This window comes from Lithobates pipiens, unplaced genomic scaffold (assembly GCF_037356315.1).
Source record: "Lithobates pipiens isolate NorthernLeopardFrog02 unplaced genomic scaffold, aLitPip1_a1.2 Scaffold_174, whole genome shotgun sequence".
In the NCBI taxonomy this organism is placed as follows: domain Eukaryota; kingdom Metazoa; phylum Chordata; class Amphibia; order Anura; family Ranidae; genus Lithobates; species Lithobates pipiens.
In genome coordinates, this window is record NW_027507756.1 from 30,001 (window position 1) to 42,682 (window position 12,682).

The following is a 12,682-nucleotide window of genomic DNA, read 5'->3' on the forward strand; positions in this document are numbered from 1 at the left end:
CAAGCTTCTTACTGAGGAGTGTGGAAGTAAAATACAGACTGATCACCCCTGATATTGGGGAAATTTGGGGAACTTAAGAAATAGTGGTGCAGTCTCTATGCCTACACGGCTCTTACAAACTGAGAAAATGGGGCAGATATTGCTCCAGATATTGCAGAAGCCCCTTTGTTAATTAGGAGTGATCTATTCCATGTTCTGTGCTGTGCCTGTAACAGACACAACACAGAGAGAAGTTCATGCTGCATGCTCCAATCCCTCTTCCCGCTCCCCACCCCCAGCTCAGAAGAGATTGGGTGAGAAGAGAAAGGTAGTAAAACCTGCAGGCTCTGCTCGTGCAGGGTAATCACCGCACAGGCAGAGAGGCATAAGAGCTGATAGCTCACATCCCGTAAGCCAGGTCTGATCTGGCAGAGATCTGCAGCAGTTTTCTATACTGAAAACTCCCACAATCCCTTAATGAAGTTCAGACCCTGTGCCGGTTTCTATATCATTATGAAACAGAAACTGGCACAGGTGTCATACATAGACAGGTCTATTTGCTTAGTTACCATGGCATGTATTATTAGCGCCAGTTTAGTGCACCTTTATAATGGTGCAGGAAGATTTTTTAATTACCCTATATACTGTCTTCTACTGACAGAGGAGGGGGGAGAAGAAGAGATTGTTGTAGTGACTGAACAAGGAGACTCTGGGACAATCTGGGATTCTTCTCTGGATTTAGTTTTTGTTTCTCACCTGTGTTGATCTCTGGAGGGATTTCATCTTCCTCACACAGCTCATCACCACTGACAAACATCTCATCCCCGTCTTCAACTTTAATAACAATCAGTTCCTCACTCTAGATAACAATACAGAATATCTATAATAACATCTGAATTATGATGTAATAGACAATTATTTTTTTAACTACAAACCTCAGTTTGATCTAGTTGATCATCCTTTGAGATCTCCTGATCCTCCTGAGGGATCTCCTGATCCTCCTGTGTGGAGTGCCGGGAATACAGAGGACGGGGACATCTCTCCGGTGGTTTCCCATTACTGGATCCATCTGTAGGAAACACACACACTGACTGAATACATTGTTTCTATGTCTTTATATCAGAGGATGTGTGTATCTAGGGGGATGCTCAATACAAGAAATGAAAGTCTCCTCTTACCAGGCGATGTGAGGGGCGACCGGTTCTCCATCCTGACGTTCTTCTACAGATCCTTGTGTCCTTTCATATACTCCCACTCCTCTTGCTTTCCAAGTAATAAATCAACATTATAATGACAAACATTAAAGGCATATCTGAAACAAAAATAAAAGTTGACCATATTGCTTATATTTTGTTTTATTCAACCTTTAGACCCCATTCACACAGGGGGGATCCGCTCAGCTGATTCTGCTAGCTCAGCGTTAGATCGATCCGTTGATCCCCGCCGAGATGGCAGAAGACCGGTCCGTCTTTGTTCACTTTGCAGGGACAGACCTGTCAGAGCCCCGCTGATCTCTACGGGAAGATTGGATGAAAACGCACATCATGTCCGTTTTCATCCGATCCACCGGACAGATGGCGAACTTATCGCCATCTGTCTGTTTTCAGAAGATCTTGTCAGATCAGATGGCAGGTGGGGGGTCAGCGGACACATCTCCGCTGATATCCACCTGCCCATACAAGTCAATGGGTGGCCAGCTCGGATCCACCTGAAAAACGGACAGGATCCGAGCGGGTCTATTGTGTGAAAGGGGCCTTAGTGAGGGAAATATTTTAATTTTTTTTTAAGTTACTACAATTATGGAGCATTTATAGTTCAAAAATAACTATGAACTATAATTTGTACAGTCTCAGGCCGCGTACACACGCGGGGACTGTTCGCCCAACTTTGTCCGTCAAACAGTTTCAGCAAACAGTCCGCTCAAAATTAGCATGGACGGACTTGCCCACACACGACGAACGAACAGTTTGCTGAAACCGTGCGCGATGACGTGAACGGCACGTACGACGGGACGGAAAATACAACGTCCTATACACTGCATTATAACTTTCGGCGTGTAAATCCTTTCTGAGCATGCGCGGAACTTAGTTTGAAGAACAAGCCTACACACGAGGGGACTGTTTGCTGAAACAAAGTTTCAGCGGACAGTTTTACGGAATTTCCGAAAAACCTTGTTCAGCGGACTGTTCGCTGAAACTGTCCGCTGAAAGCCCACACACGAGCGGACTGTCCGCCGAAACACTGTTCAGCGGACAAAGTTGGGCGAACAGTCCCCGCGTGTGTACGCGGCCTCAGAATTAATCGTGATGGGTCCTTTTTAGGAATAAAAATGTTAAACAGTCTTTGTTGTCCATAGATCCAAAAAGATCCTAACTTTTTTCCACCAAGCACAGTGAATGCAAAAAGAGGATCCGATTATTGTCTGCATTCAAAGGGAAAAGGGTTTTTCTCTAGATCAGTGATTCTCAACCAGGGTTCCTCCAGAGCTTGCTAGGGGTTCCTTCAGCATTGGGCAATTTCTGCCTCTCAGATAAGTTCCCACTGACACCATTGATCTTTTTAGCTACCTGTAAGGAGGTAATTCTTCCCAATGACCACATGTGTAAGGACCATTCTTCCCAATGACCATCACACTAATGTATCATGAGTTGTAGAGTTCTAATTTTTAGCAGGGGTTCCCGAGTCCAGAGAACTATTTGAAGGGTTCCTCTGTGTTAAAAAGGTTGAGAAAGGCTGCTCTAGATGCTTTGACAAAATGAGGCTAAAAACGGTTTATGGTCCTCAGTGATACTGCATCACAACAGGTCCAAATGTAGGTGTTGGTCATATCAACCCGGCCTAATGTGGCAGGAACCTTCTGCTTTTGGAAACCAAAAACGTATCTCTGGTAGTGTAATGGATCAAGTTAGCGAGTCTTGCACTATAAATGAAATGCCCACTGGATCAAATATACAATATGGCCAAAGGTTTGTGGACACCTGACCATCATATCTATTTGAATTTATTGGATATCCAAAACATAGGCATTACTATGGACCACCCCCCACCCACTATGGCTTCGACAGCCTCCACTAATCTGAGAAGGATTTCCAAAATATTTTTGAGCGTGCCTGTGGGAATTTGTGTCCATTCAACCAAAAGAAATTCAGGGACTGATGGTAAATGAGAAGTCCTGGTTCACAATCAGTGTTACCCCAATTACCCCAAAGGTGTTCATTAGGGTTGAGGTCAGGGCTACATGTGGGCAACTTGAGGTCCTCCACACCATACTCATTAAACCATGTCTTTATACAGCTTGTTCTGTGCACAGGGGCACAGTCATGCTGGAATAGAAAAGGGCCTCCTCCAAACCACTAATGATGGAAGTGCACAATTGTCTAAAAGAATGATTCTCAACCACCAGGCCTTGACCCGCTGCAGGCCATAGCCTTCTCTCTCCTGGCCCTCCAGACAGCTGTTGATCTCTTAACTTACCACAGTGCCTCCCAGCTACCATAATGCCCCCAACCTCCCACAGCGGCCCCATGATCTTGTAGAGCCCCCAGCCCCTACAGTGACCTCCAACTTCCCACAGTGCTACTCAAAATCACAGTGTCCCTCAGCCTCCTGCAGACCCTCCAGACTTTCATAGTGCCACCAACCTCCAACAGTGCCCCCCAGCCTGGGCAGTTTTCTCCAGTCTCCCACAGTGCCCCTGCAAATCCTCCAGCCCTTTGGAGAGACTCCGACCCCTTCCAGAAACCACATACCCCACAGTTACCCAAAGCTCCATCCAGAAACCTCATCTCCTACAGAGCCAGCAAGTCTACTGCAGCGTCCCTAACCCCCTATAGAACCCTCTCCATCCAGAGCCTTTCAGCATTTCAATACACATTTTGCACTCTTGTAGTGGTGTGAGTATAACATTTTTTTTACTAGGCTCTGGTCTCAATGAGGTTGACAAGGTTAAATGTCTTTGTATAGTGTAGCATTGGCAGTCCTCTTCACTGGTGACTCCTGAACTCAATAAATCAGAGGATGTTGACCATATAATGTACCTTACCAGAGGGAAGCGTCTCTCTGATCAGCGGGAGCCTAGAATATCTAACTGGCTGTACTCGGTTCAGCCATAGAGAAGCCACAGCTGGCCCAATAACAAGTTCTTCTATTTGCTGGAGGCACCGGTATAAGGACATTTTCTTGACCGCTGGAAAGGTCTCCTAACAAGTGTGGCCCATCCTTTTCTCTGGAGTCAACCCTTCCTTCTTCTGTACAGAATAAAGCCGCGTACACACGGGCAGACTGTCTGGCCAACTTAGTCCGTCGAAACACATTTCAGCGGACAGTCCGCTCGTGTGTGGGCTTCAGCGGACTTTTTCAGCGTGCAGTCTGGCGGACTAAGTATTTCGGAATTTCCGTAATACTGTCCGTCATACTTTGGTTTCAGCGGACAATCCGCTCGTCAGTAGGCTAGTTCGACGGACTAAGTATGGCGCATGCTCAGAAAGGATTTACACGGCGGAAGGTTGCATTGCTGTGTATTGGACTTCCTATTTCTAGTCCCGTCGTACGTGCTGTACACGTCATCGCGCAAGCTTTCGACGGACTGTTTGTGCATCCGTGTGTGGTCAAGTCCGTTCATTCGAAAGTATGACGGACTGTCCGTCGGATTGTCTGACGGACTAAGTTGGCCAGACAGTCCGCCCGTGTGTACGCGGCTTAAGATTCACCTATGTATAGTGCCTTGTGAAAGTATTCGGCCCCCTTGAACTTTTCAACCTTTTGCCACATTTCAGGCTTCAAACATAAAGATATAAAATTTTTATTTTTTGTGAAGAATCACCAACAAGTGGGACACAATTGTCAAGTGGAACGAAATCTATTGGATTTTTAAAACTTTTTTAACTAATAAAAAAATGAAAAGTGGTGCGTGCAAAATTATTCGGCCCCCTTGCGTTAATACTTTGTAGAGCCACCTTTTGCTGCGATTACAGCTGCAAGTCGCTTGGGGTATGTCTCTATCAGTTTTGCACATCGAGAGACTGAAATTCTTGCTCATTCTTCCTTGCAAAACAGCTCGAGCTCAGTGAGGTTGGATGGAGAGCGTTTGTGAACAGCAGTTTTCAGCTCTTTCCACAGATTCTCGATTGGATTCAGGTCTGGACTTTGACTTGGCCATTCTAACACCTGGATACGTTTATTTGTGAACCATTCCTTTGTAGATTTTGCTGTATGTTTGGGATCATTGTCTTGTTGGAAGATAAATCTCCGTCCCAGTTTCAGGTCTTTTGCAGACTCCAACAGGTTTTCATCCAGAATGGTCCTGTATTTGGCTGCATCCATCTTCCCCTCAATTTTAACCATCTTCCCTGTCCCTGCTGAAGAAAAGCAGGCCCAAACCATGATGCTGCCACCACCATGTTTTACAGTGGGGATGGTGTGTTGAGGGTGATGAGCTGTGTTGCTTTTACGCCAAACATATCGTTTTGCATTGTGGGCAAAAAGTTGGATTTTGGTTTCATCTGACCAAAGCACCTTCTTCCACATGTTTGGTGTGTCTCCCAGGTGGCTTGTGGCAAACTTTAGACGATACTTTTTATGGATATCTTTGAGAAATGGCTTTCTTCTTGCCACTCTCCCATAAAGGCCAGATTTGTGCAGTGTACGACTGATTGTTGTCCTATGGACAGACTCTCCCACCTCAGCTGTAGTTCTCTGCAGTTCATCCAGAGTGATCGTGGGCCTCTTGGCTGCATCTCTGATCAGTCTTCTCCTTGTCTGAGCTGAAAGTTTAGAGGGACGGCCAGGTCTTGGTAGATTTGCAGTGGTCTGATACTCCTTCCATTTTAAAATGATCGCTTGCACAGTGCTCCTTGGGATGTTTAAAGCTTGGGAAATCTTTTTGTATCCAAATCCGGCTTTAAACTTCTCCACAACAGTATTACGGACCTGCCTGGTGTGTTCCTTGGTCTTCATGATGCTCTCTGCGCTTTCAACAGAACCCTGAGACTATCACAGAGCAGGTGCATTTATACAGAGACTTGATTACACACAGGTGGATTCTATTTATCACCATCAGTCATTTAGGACAACATTGGATCATTCAGAGATCCTCGTTGAACTTCTGGAGTGAGTTTGCTGCACTGAAAGTAAAGGGGGCCGAATAATTTTGCACGCACCACTTTTCAGTTTTTTATTTGCTAAAAAAGTTTAAATTATCCAATAGATTTCGTTATTCTTCACAAAAAAATTTAAATTTTATATCTTTATGTTTAAAGCCTGAAATGTGGCAAAAGGTTGAAAAGTTCAAGGGGGCCGAATACTTTTGCAAGCCACTGTACTATGCAAAATCTCTGGACAACCCAGTCTAAAATGTAAATGTTACTTATCAATGGGAAGCAATACATCAGACGCCTCCTTACACATGAGAGCCCCCTAGCTTAGAGTCTTCTCATCACATCGGAGGCCCCCAGTCATACAGTCCCCTGATCACAGTGCCCACCAATCACGCTGTCCCCAAGTGACAGAGCACTCAATCACACAAATGTCCTCTTTACATAAGAGCCCTACCATTTGGCTCAGAAGGCAAGAGGCGGAAGAGGTGTGGAGGAGGAGCAGACTTCCATCCTCTCCTGAATGCTGGTGGCAGTCCTGTATGCCGCCAGCCCTGGATCAGCATCATGTGTTGCCATGGTGCAGACGGGCCGGCTGCCAAAACCATAGCAACAAATTACACTGTGCTTCATGGCCCTAGAGCAGTGATGGCAAACATTGGCACCCCAGATGTTTTGGAACTACATTTCCCATGATGCTCAACTACACTGCAGAGTGCATAAGCATCATGGGAAATGTAGTTCCAAAACATCTGGGGTGCCAAGGTTTGCCATCACTGCCCTAGAGCGTCATTGGCCGTTATGGTGCTGTAGGCCAGCCTACCCATACCATGGCGACTCATGTTTTTAATCTAGGCCAACCTGGGTCCTAAGCTAGTGGCACCCCAGCAGAGGAACGCTGGTTCAGGGAATAGGCAGATATCTTCTTGTTATTCACAAGCTCGGAATTTCCGACGACGGGTTTTGTTGTCGGAAAATTTGAGATTCAGATCTCAAATTTTGTGTGTCGGAAATTCCGATGGAAAAATGTCCGATGGAGCCAACACAGGGTCGGAATTTCCGACAAAAAGCTCCAATCGAACATTTTCCATCTGGAAATCTGACCGTGTATATGCGGCATTAGACAGATATCTATATTTGGAACCACATTCTGATGTGTTTTATGTCTAGCCGGGACCCACCATAGGCATCGGACATGATGACTCCTTTATGGCATAGTCATACCTCCCAACTATTTGAAAAGGGAATGAGGGACGCCCATTAGCAACGTGATATAGGCATAGGACACGCCCCCTTAAAAGGAGAATTATACAAAAAAAAGTATTAGTTAAATATACAAGTGATTTTTTTTATTTTAGCATTACTATTCATTTACTTGCTTTATAAATTAAAAAAATTCAGCAAATTTGAATGGAAGGTTCAGCTCTGTAAAACACTTTTCGAAAGATAAATATTGCATTTTATATACAAATATACACTCATCGGCCACTTTATTAGGTACACCTGTTTAATTGCTTGATAACACAAATTGCTAATTAACCAATCACATGGTAGCAGTTTGATGCATTTAGGCATCTAGACGTGGGGAAGACAACTTGCTGAAGTTCAAACAGAGCATCAGAATGGGGAAAAAAGGGAATTTAAGTGACTTTGCACATGACATGGTTGTTGGTGACAGAAGGGCTGGTCTGAGTATTTCAAAAACTGCTGATCTACTGGGATTTTCACTCACAACTATCACTGTGTTACAGAGAATGGTCCAAAAAACAGAAAATATCTAGTGGGTGGCAGTTGTGTGGACAAAAATGCCTGAGGAAAATGGGCAGACTGGTTTGAGACGATAGAAAGGCAACAATAACCACTCGTTACAACCAAGGTATGCAGAATACTATCTCTGAATGTACAACACATCCAGCCTTGAAGCAGATGGGCTACAGCAGCAGAAGACCACAACAGGTTCCACTCCTGTCAGCTAAGAACAGGAAACTGAGGCTACAATTGGCACAGGATCACCAAAAGTGGACTCTAGAAGATTGGAAAAAAGTTGCCTGGTCTGATGAGTCTCGATTTCAGCTGCGACATTCAGATGGTCGGGTCAGAATTTGGAGTAAACAACATGAAAGCATGGATCCATCCTGCCTTGTATCACCGGTTCAGGCTGGTGGTGGTGTAATGGTGTGGGGGATATTTTATTGGTACACTTTGGGCCCCTTAGTACCAATTGAGAATCACTTAACCACTTACTGCCCGGCCTATAGCAAAATGACGGCGGGGCGGTGGTTCAGTTATCCTGACTTGGCATCATATGATGTCCTGCAAGATAACAGTCGCCGTGCGCTTGTGGGGGCACGCATTGCGGCAATCGGTGTGTCAGTCTGACACACCGCTACACCGTTCTCGGTAACCTCCGATGGAGGCTCTTTACCACGTCATCAACCGTGTCCGATCATGGCTGATCACGATGTAAACAGGAAGAGCCGTGGATCGGCGAGTTGAGGAGAGCTGATCGGCGGCTCTCCTGACGGGGGGGGGGGGGGGGGGGGGGGTCCACATCTCATCCAATAGAGAACCTTTGGGATGTGGTGGAACGGAAGATTCGGCATCATGGATGTTCAGCGGACAAATCTGAAGCAACTGTGTGATGTTATCATGTCACTATGGAGCAAAATCTCTAAGGAACGTTTCCAACACGTTGAATGTATGCCACGAATAAGGATGAGCTCCGACGTGTTCACATGGTCCACGTGCAGAGCCGCCAGGAAATCGGCGCAGCGCTGATCACAGGCAGTGAGACATTTCCTGATGTGCGGCTGCAGAGATCGGACAACGTCTCACTGCCTGTGATTTAGCACCATGCCGACTTCCTGGCGGGATCTGCACGTGGAGATCATCCCTAGGCACAAAGAATGAAGGCAAAGGGGGGTTCATCTCGCTACTAGCAAAGTGTACCTAATAAAGTGAGTGTATAGATTAGATAGTAAAATGAGGGACAAACGAGGAGGAGTGAGGGACAAATGAGGAGGAGTGAGGGACAAATGAGGAGGAGTGAGGGACAAATGAGGAAGAATGAAGGACAAATGAGGGACAAACGAGGAGGAATGAGGGACAAATGAGGAGGAATGAAGGACAAATGAGGGACAAACGAGGAGGAATGAATGACAAACGAGGAGGAATGAAGGACAAATAAGGAGGAATGAAGGACAAATGAGGAGGAATGAGGGACAAACGAGGAGGAATGAGGGACAAACGAGGAGAAATGAGGGAGGAATGAGGGACAAATGAGGAGGAATGAGGGACAAACGAGGAGGAATGAGGGACAAACGAGGAGGAATGAGGGACAAATGAGGAGAAACGAAGGACAAATGAGGAGGAATGAATGACAAACGAGGAGGAATGAAGGACAAATGAGGAGGAATGAAGGACAAATGAGGAGGAATGAGGGACAAACGAGGGGGAATGAAGGACAAACAAAGAGGAATGAGGGACAAACGAGGAGGCATGAGGAACAAACGAGGAGGCATGAGGGACAAACGAGGAGGAATGAAGGACAAACGAGGAGGAATGAAGGACAAACGAGGAGGAATGAAGGACAAATGAGGGACAAAGGAGGAGGAATGAGGGACAAAGGAGGGGGAATGAGGGACAAACGAGGAGGAATGAGGGACAAACGAGGATGAATGAATGACAAACGAGGAGGAATGAAGGACAAACGAGGAGGAATGAAGGACAAACGAGGACGAATGAAGGACAAACGAGGACGAATGAGGGACAAACGAGGGGGAATGAAGGACAAACGAGGAGGAATGAGGGACAAATGAGGAGGAATGAGGGACAAATGAGGAGGAATGAAGGACAAATGAGGGACAAACGAGGAGGAATGAGGGACAAACGAGGAGGAATGAGAGACAGACGAGGAGGAATGAGGGACAAACGAGGAGGAATGAGGGACAAACGAGGAGGAATGAGGGACAAACGAGGAGGAATGAGGGACAAATGAGGAGGAATGAAGGACAAATGAGGGACAAACGAGGAGGAATGAATGACAAACGAGGAGGAATGAGAGACAAACGAGGAGGAATGAGAGACAAACGAGGAGGAATGAGGGACAAACGAGGAGGAATGAGGGACAAACGAGGAGGAATGAGGGACAAATGAGGAGGAATGAGGGACAAATGAGGGACAAACGAGGAGGAAAGAATGACAAACGAGGAGGAATGAAGGACAAATGAGGAGGAATGAGGGACAAACGAGGGGGAATGAGGGACAAACGAGGGGGAATGAGGGACAAACGAGGGGGAATGAGGAACAAACGAGGGGGAATGAAGGACAAACGAGGAGGAATGAGGGACAAACGAGGAGGCATGAGGAACAAACGAGGAGGCATGAGGAACAAACGAGGAGGCATGAGGGACAAACGAGGAGGAATGAAGGACAAACGAGGAGGAATGAAGGACAAATGAGGGACAAAGGAGGAGGAATGAGGGACAAACGAGGAGGAATGAGGGACAAACGAGGATGAATGAATGACGAGCGAGGAGGAATGAAGGACAAACGAGGAGGAATGAAGGACAAACGAGGACGAATGAAGGACAAATGAGGAGGAATGAGGGACAAATGAGGGGGAATGAAGGACAAACGAGGAGGAATGAGGGACAAATGAGGAACAAACGAGGAGGAATGATGGACAAACGAGGAGGAATGAAGGACAAAAGAGGAAGAATGAAGGACAAATGAGGAGGAATGAAGGACAAATGAGGAGGAATGAAGGACAAATGAGGAGGAATGGAGGACAAAAGAGGAGGAATGAGGGACAAACGAGGGGGAATGAGGGACCAACGAGGGGGAATGAGGGACCAACGAGGGGGAATGAGGGACAAACGAGGAGGAATGAAGGACAAATGAGGAGGAATGAGGGACAAATGAGGGACAAACGAGGAGGAATGAATGACAAACGAGGAGGAATGAGAGACAAACGAGGAGGAATGAGGGACAAACAAGCAGGAATGAGAGACAAACGAGGAGGAATGAGGGACAAACAAGGAGGAATGAGGAACAAACAAGGAGGAATGAGGGACAAATGAGGAGGAATGAAGGACAAATGAGGGACAAACGAGGAGGAATGAATGACAAACGAGGATGAATGAATAACAAGCGAGGAGGAATGAAGGACAAACAAGGAGGAATGAAGGACAAACGAGGACGAATGAAGGACAAATGAGGAGGAATGAGGGACAAATGAGGGGGAATGAAGGACAAACGAGGAGGAATGAGGGACAAATGAGGAACAAACGAGGAGGAATGATGGACAAACGAGGAGGAATGATGGACAAACGAGGAGGAATGAAGGACAAAAGAGGAAGAATGAAGGACAAATGAGGAGGAATGAAGGACAAATGAGGAGGAATGAAGGACAAATGAGGAGGAATGAGGGGAAATGAGGAGTAATGAGGGACAAACGAGGAGGAATGATGGACAAAAGAGGAGGAATGAGGGACAAACGAGGGGGAATGAGGGACCAACGAGGGGGAATGAGGGACAAACGAGGAGGAATGAAGGACAAATGAGGAGGAATGAGGGACAAATGAGGGACAAACGAGGAAGAATGAATGACAAACGAGGAGGAATGAGAGACAAACGAGGAGGAATGAGGGACAAACAAGGAGGAATGAGAGACAAACGAGGAGGAATGAGGGACAAACAAGGAGGAATGAGGGACAAATGAGGAGGAATGAGGGACAAATGAGGAGGAATGAAGGACAAATGAGGGACAAACGAGGAGGAATGAATGACAAACGAGGAGGAATGAATGACAAACGAGGAGGAATGAAGGACAAATGAGGAGGAATGAGGGACAAACGAGGGGGAATGAAGGACAAACGAGGAGGAATGAGGGACAAACGAGGAGGCATGAGGAACAAACGAGGAGGCATGAGGGACAAACGAGGAGGAATGAAGGACAAATGAGGAACAAAGGAGGAGGAATGAGGGACAAAGGAGGGGGAATGAGGGACAAACGAGGAGGATTGAGGGACAAATTAGGAGGAATGAGGGACAAACGAGGAGGAATGAGAGACAAACGAGGAGGAATGAAGGACAAATGAGGAGGAATGAGGGACAAACGAGGAGGAATGAGGGACAAACGAGGAGGAATGAAGGACAAAAGAGGAATGAGGGACAAACGAGGGGGAATGAGGGACCAACGAGGGGGAATGAGACACAAACGAGGAAGAATGAAGGACAAATGAGGAGGAATGAGGGACAAATGAGGAGGAATGAAGGATAAATGAGGAAGAATGAGGGACAAATGAGGAGGAATGAGGGACAAACGAGGAGGAATGAGAGACAAACGAGGAGGAATGAAGGACAAATGAGGAGGAATGAGGGACAAACGAGGAGGAATGAGAGACAAACGAGGAGGAGTGAAGGACAAATGAGAAGGAATGAGGGACAAACGAGGGGGAATGAGGGACAAATGAGGAGGAATGAGGGACAAACGAGGAGGAATGAGGGACAAACGAGGAAGAATGAGGGACAAACGAGGAGGAATGAAGGACAAATGAGGAGGGATGAGGTACAAATGAGGAGGAATGAGGGTCATTACACCAAATCAG

General features: G+C 46.4%; 1 protein-coding gene across 1 annotated transcript in view; it reads right to left on the reverse strand.

Moving 5' to 3' along the window:
• LOC143986639 (uncharacterized) overlaps window positions 1–12,682 on the reverse strand; it is a 166,591-nt gene that overhangs the window by 15,102 nt on the left and 138,807 nt on the right. The window contains exons 10-12 of the mRNA XM_077485049.1: window positions 1,158–1,200; window positions 915–1,048; window positions 736–838 (exon numbers count right to left, since the gene is read on the reverse strand). Coding sequence (XP_077341175.1) covers window positions 736–838; window positions 915–1,048; window positions 1,158–1,200 — 280 coding nt within the window. The remainder of the gene's footprint in view (window positions 1–735; window positions 839–914; window positions 1,049–1,157; window positions 1,201–12,682) is intronic.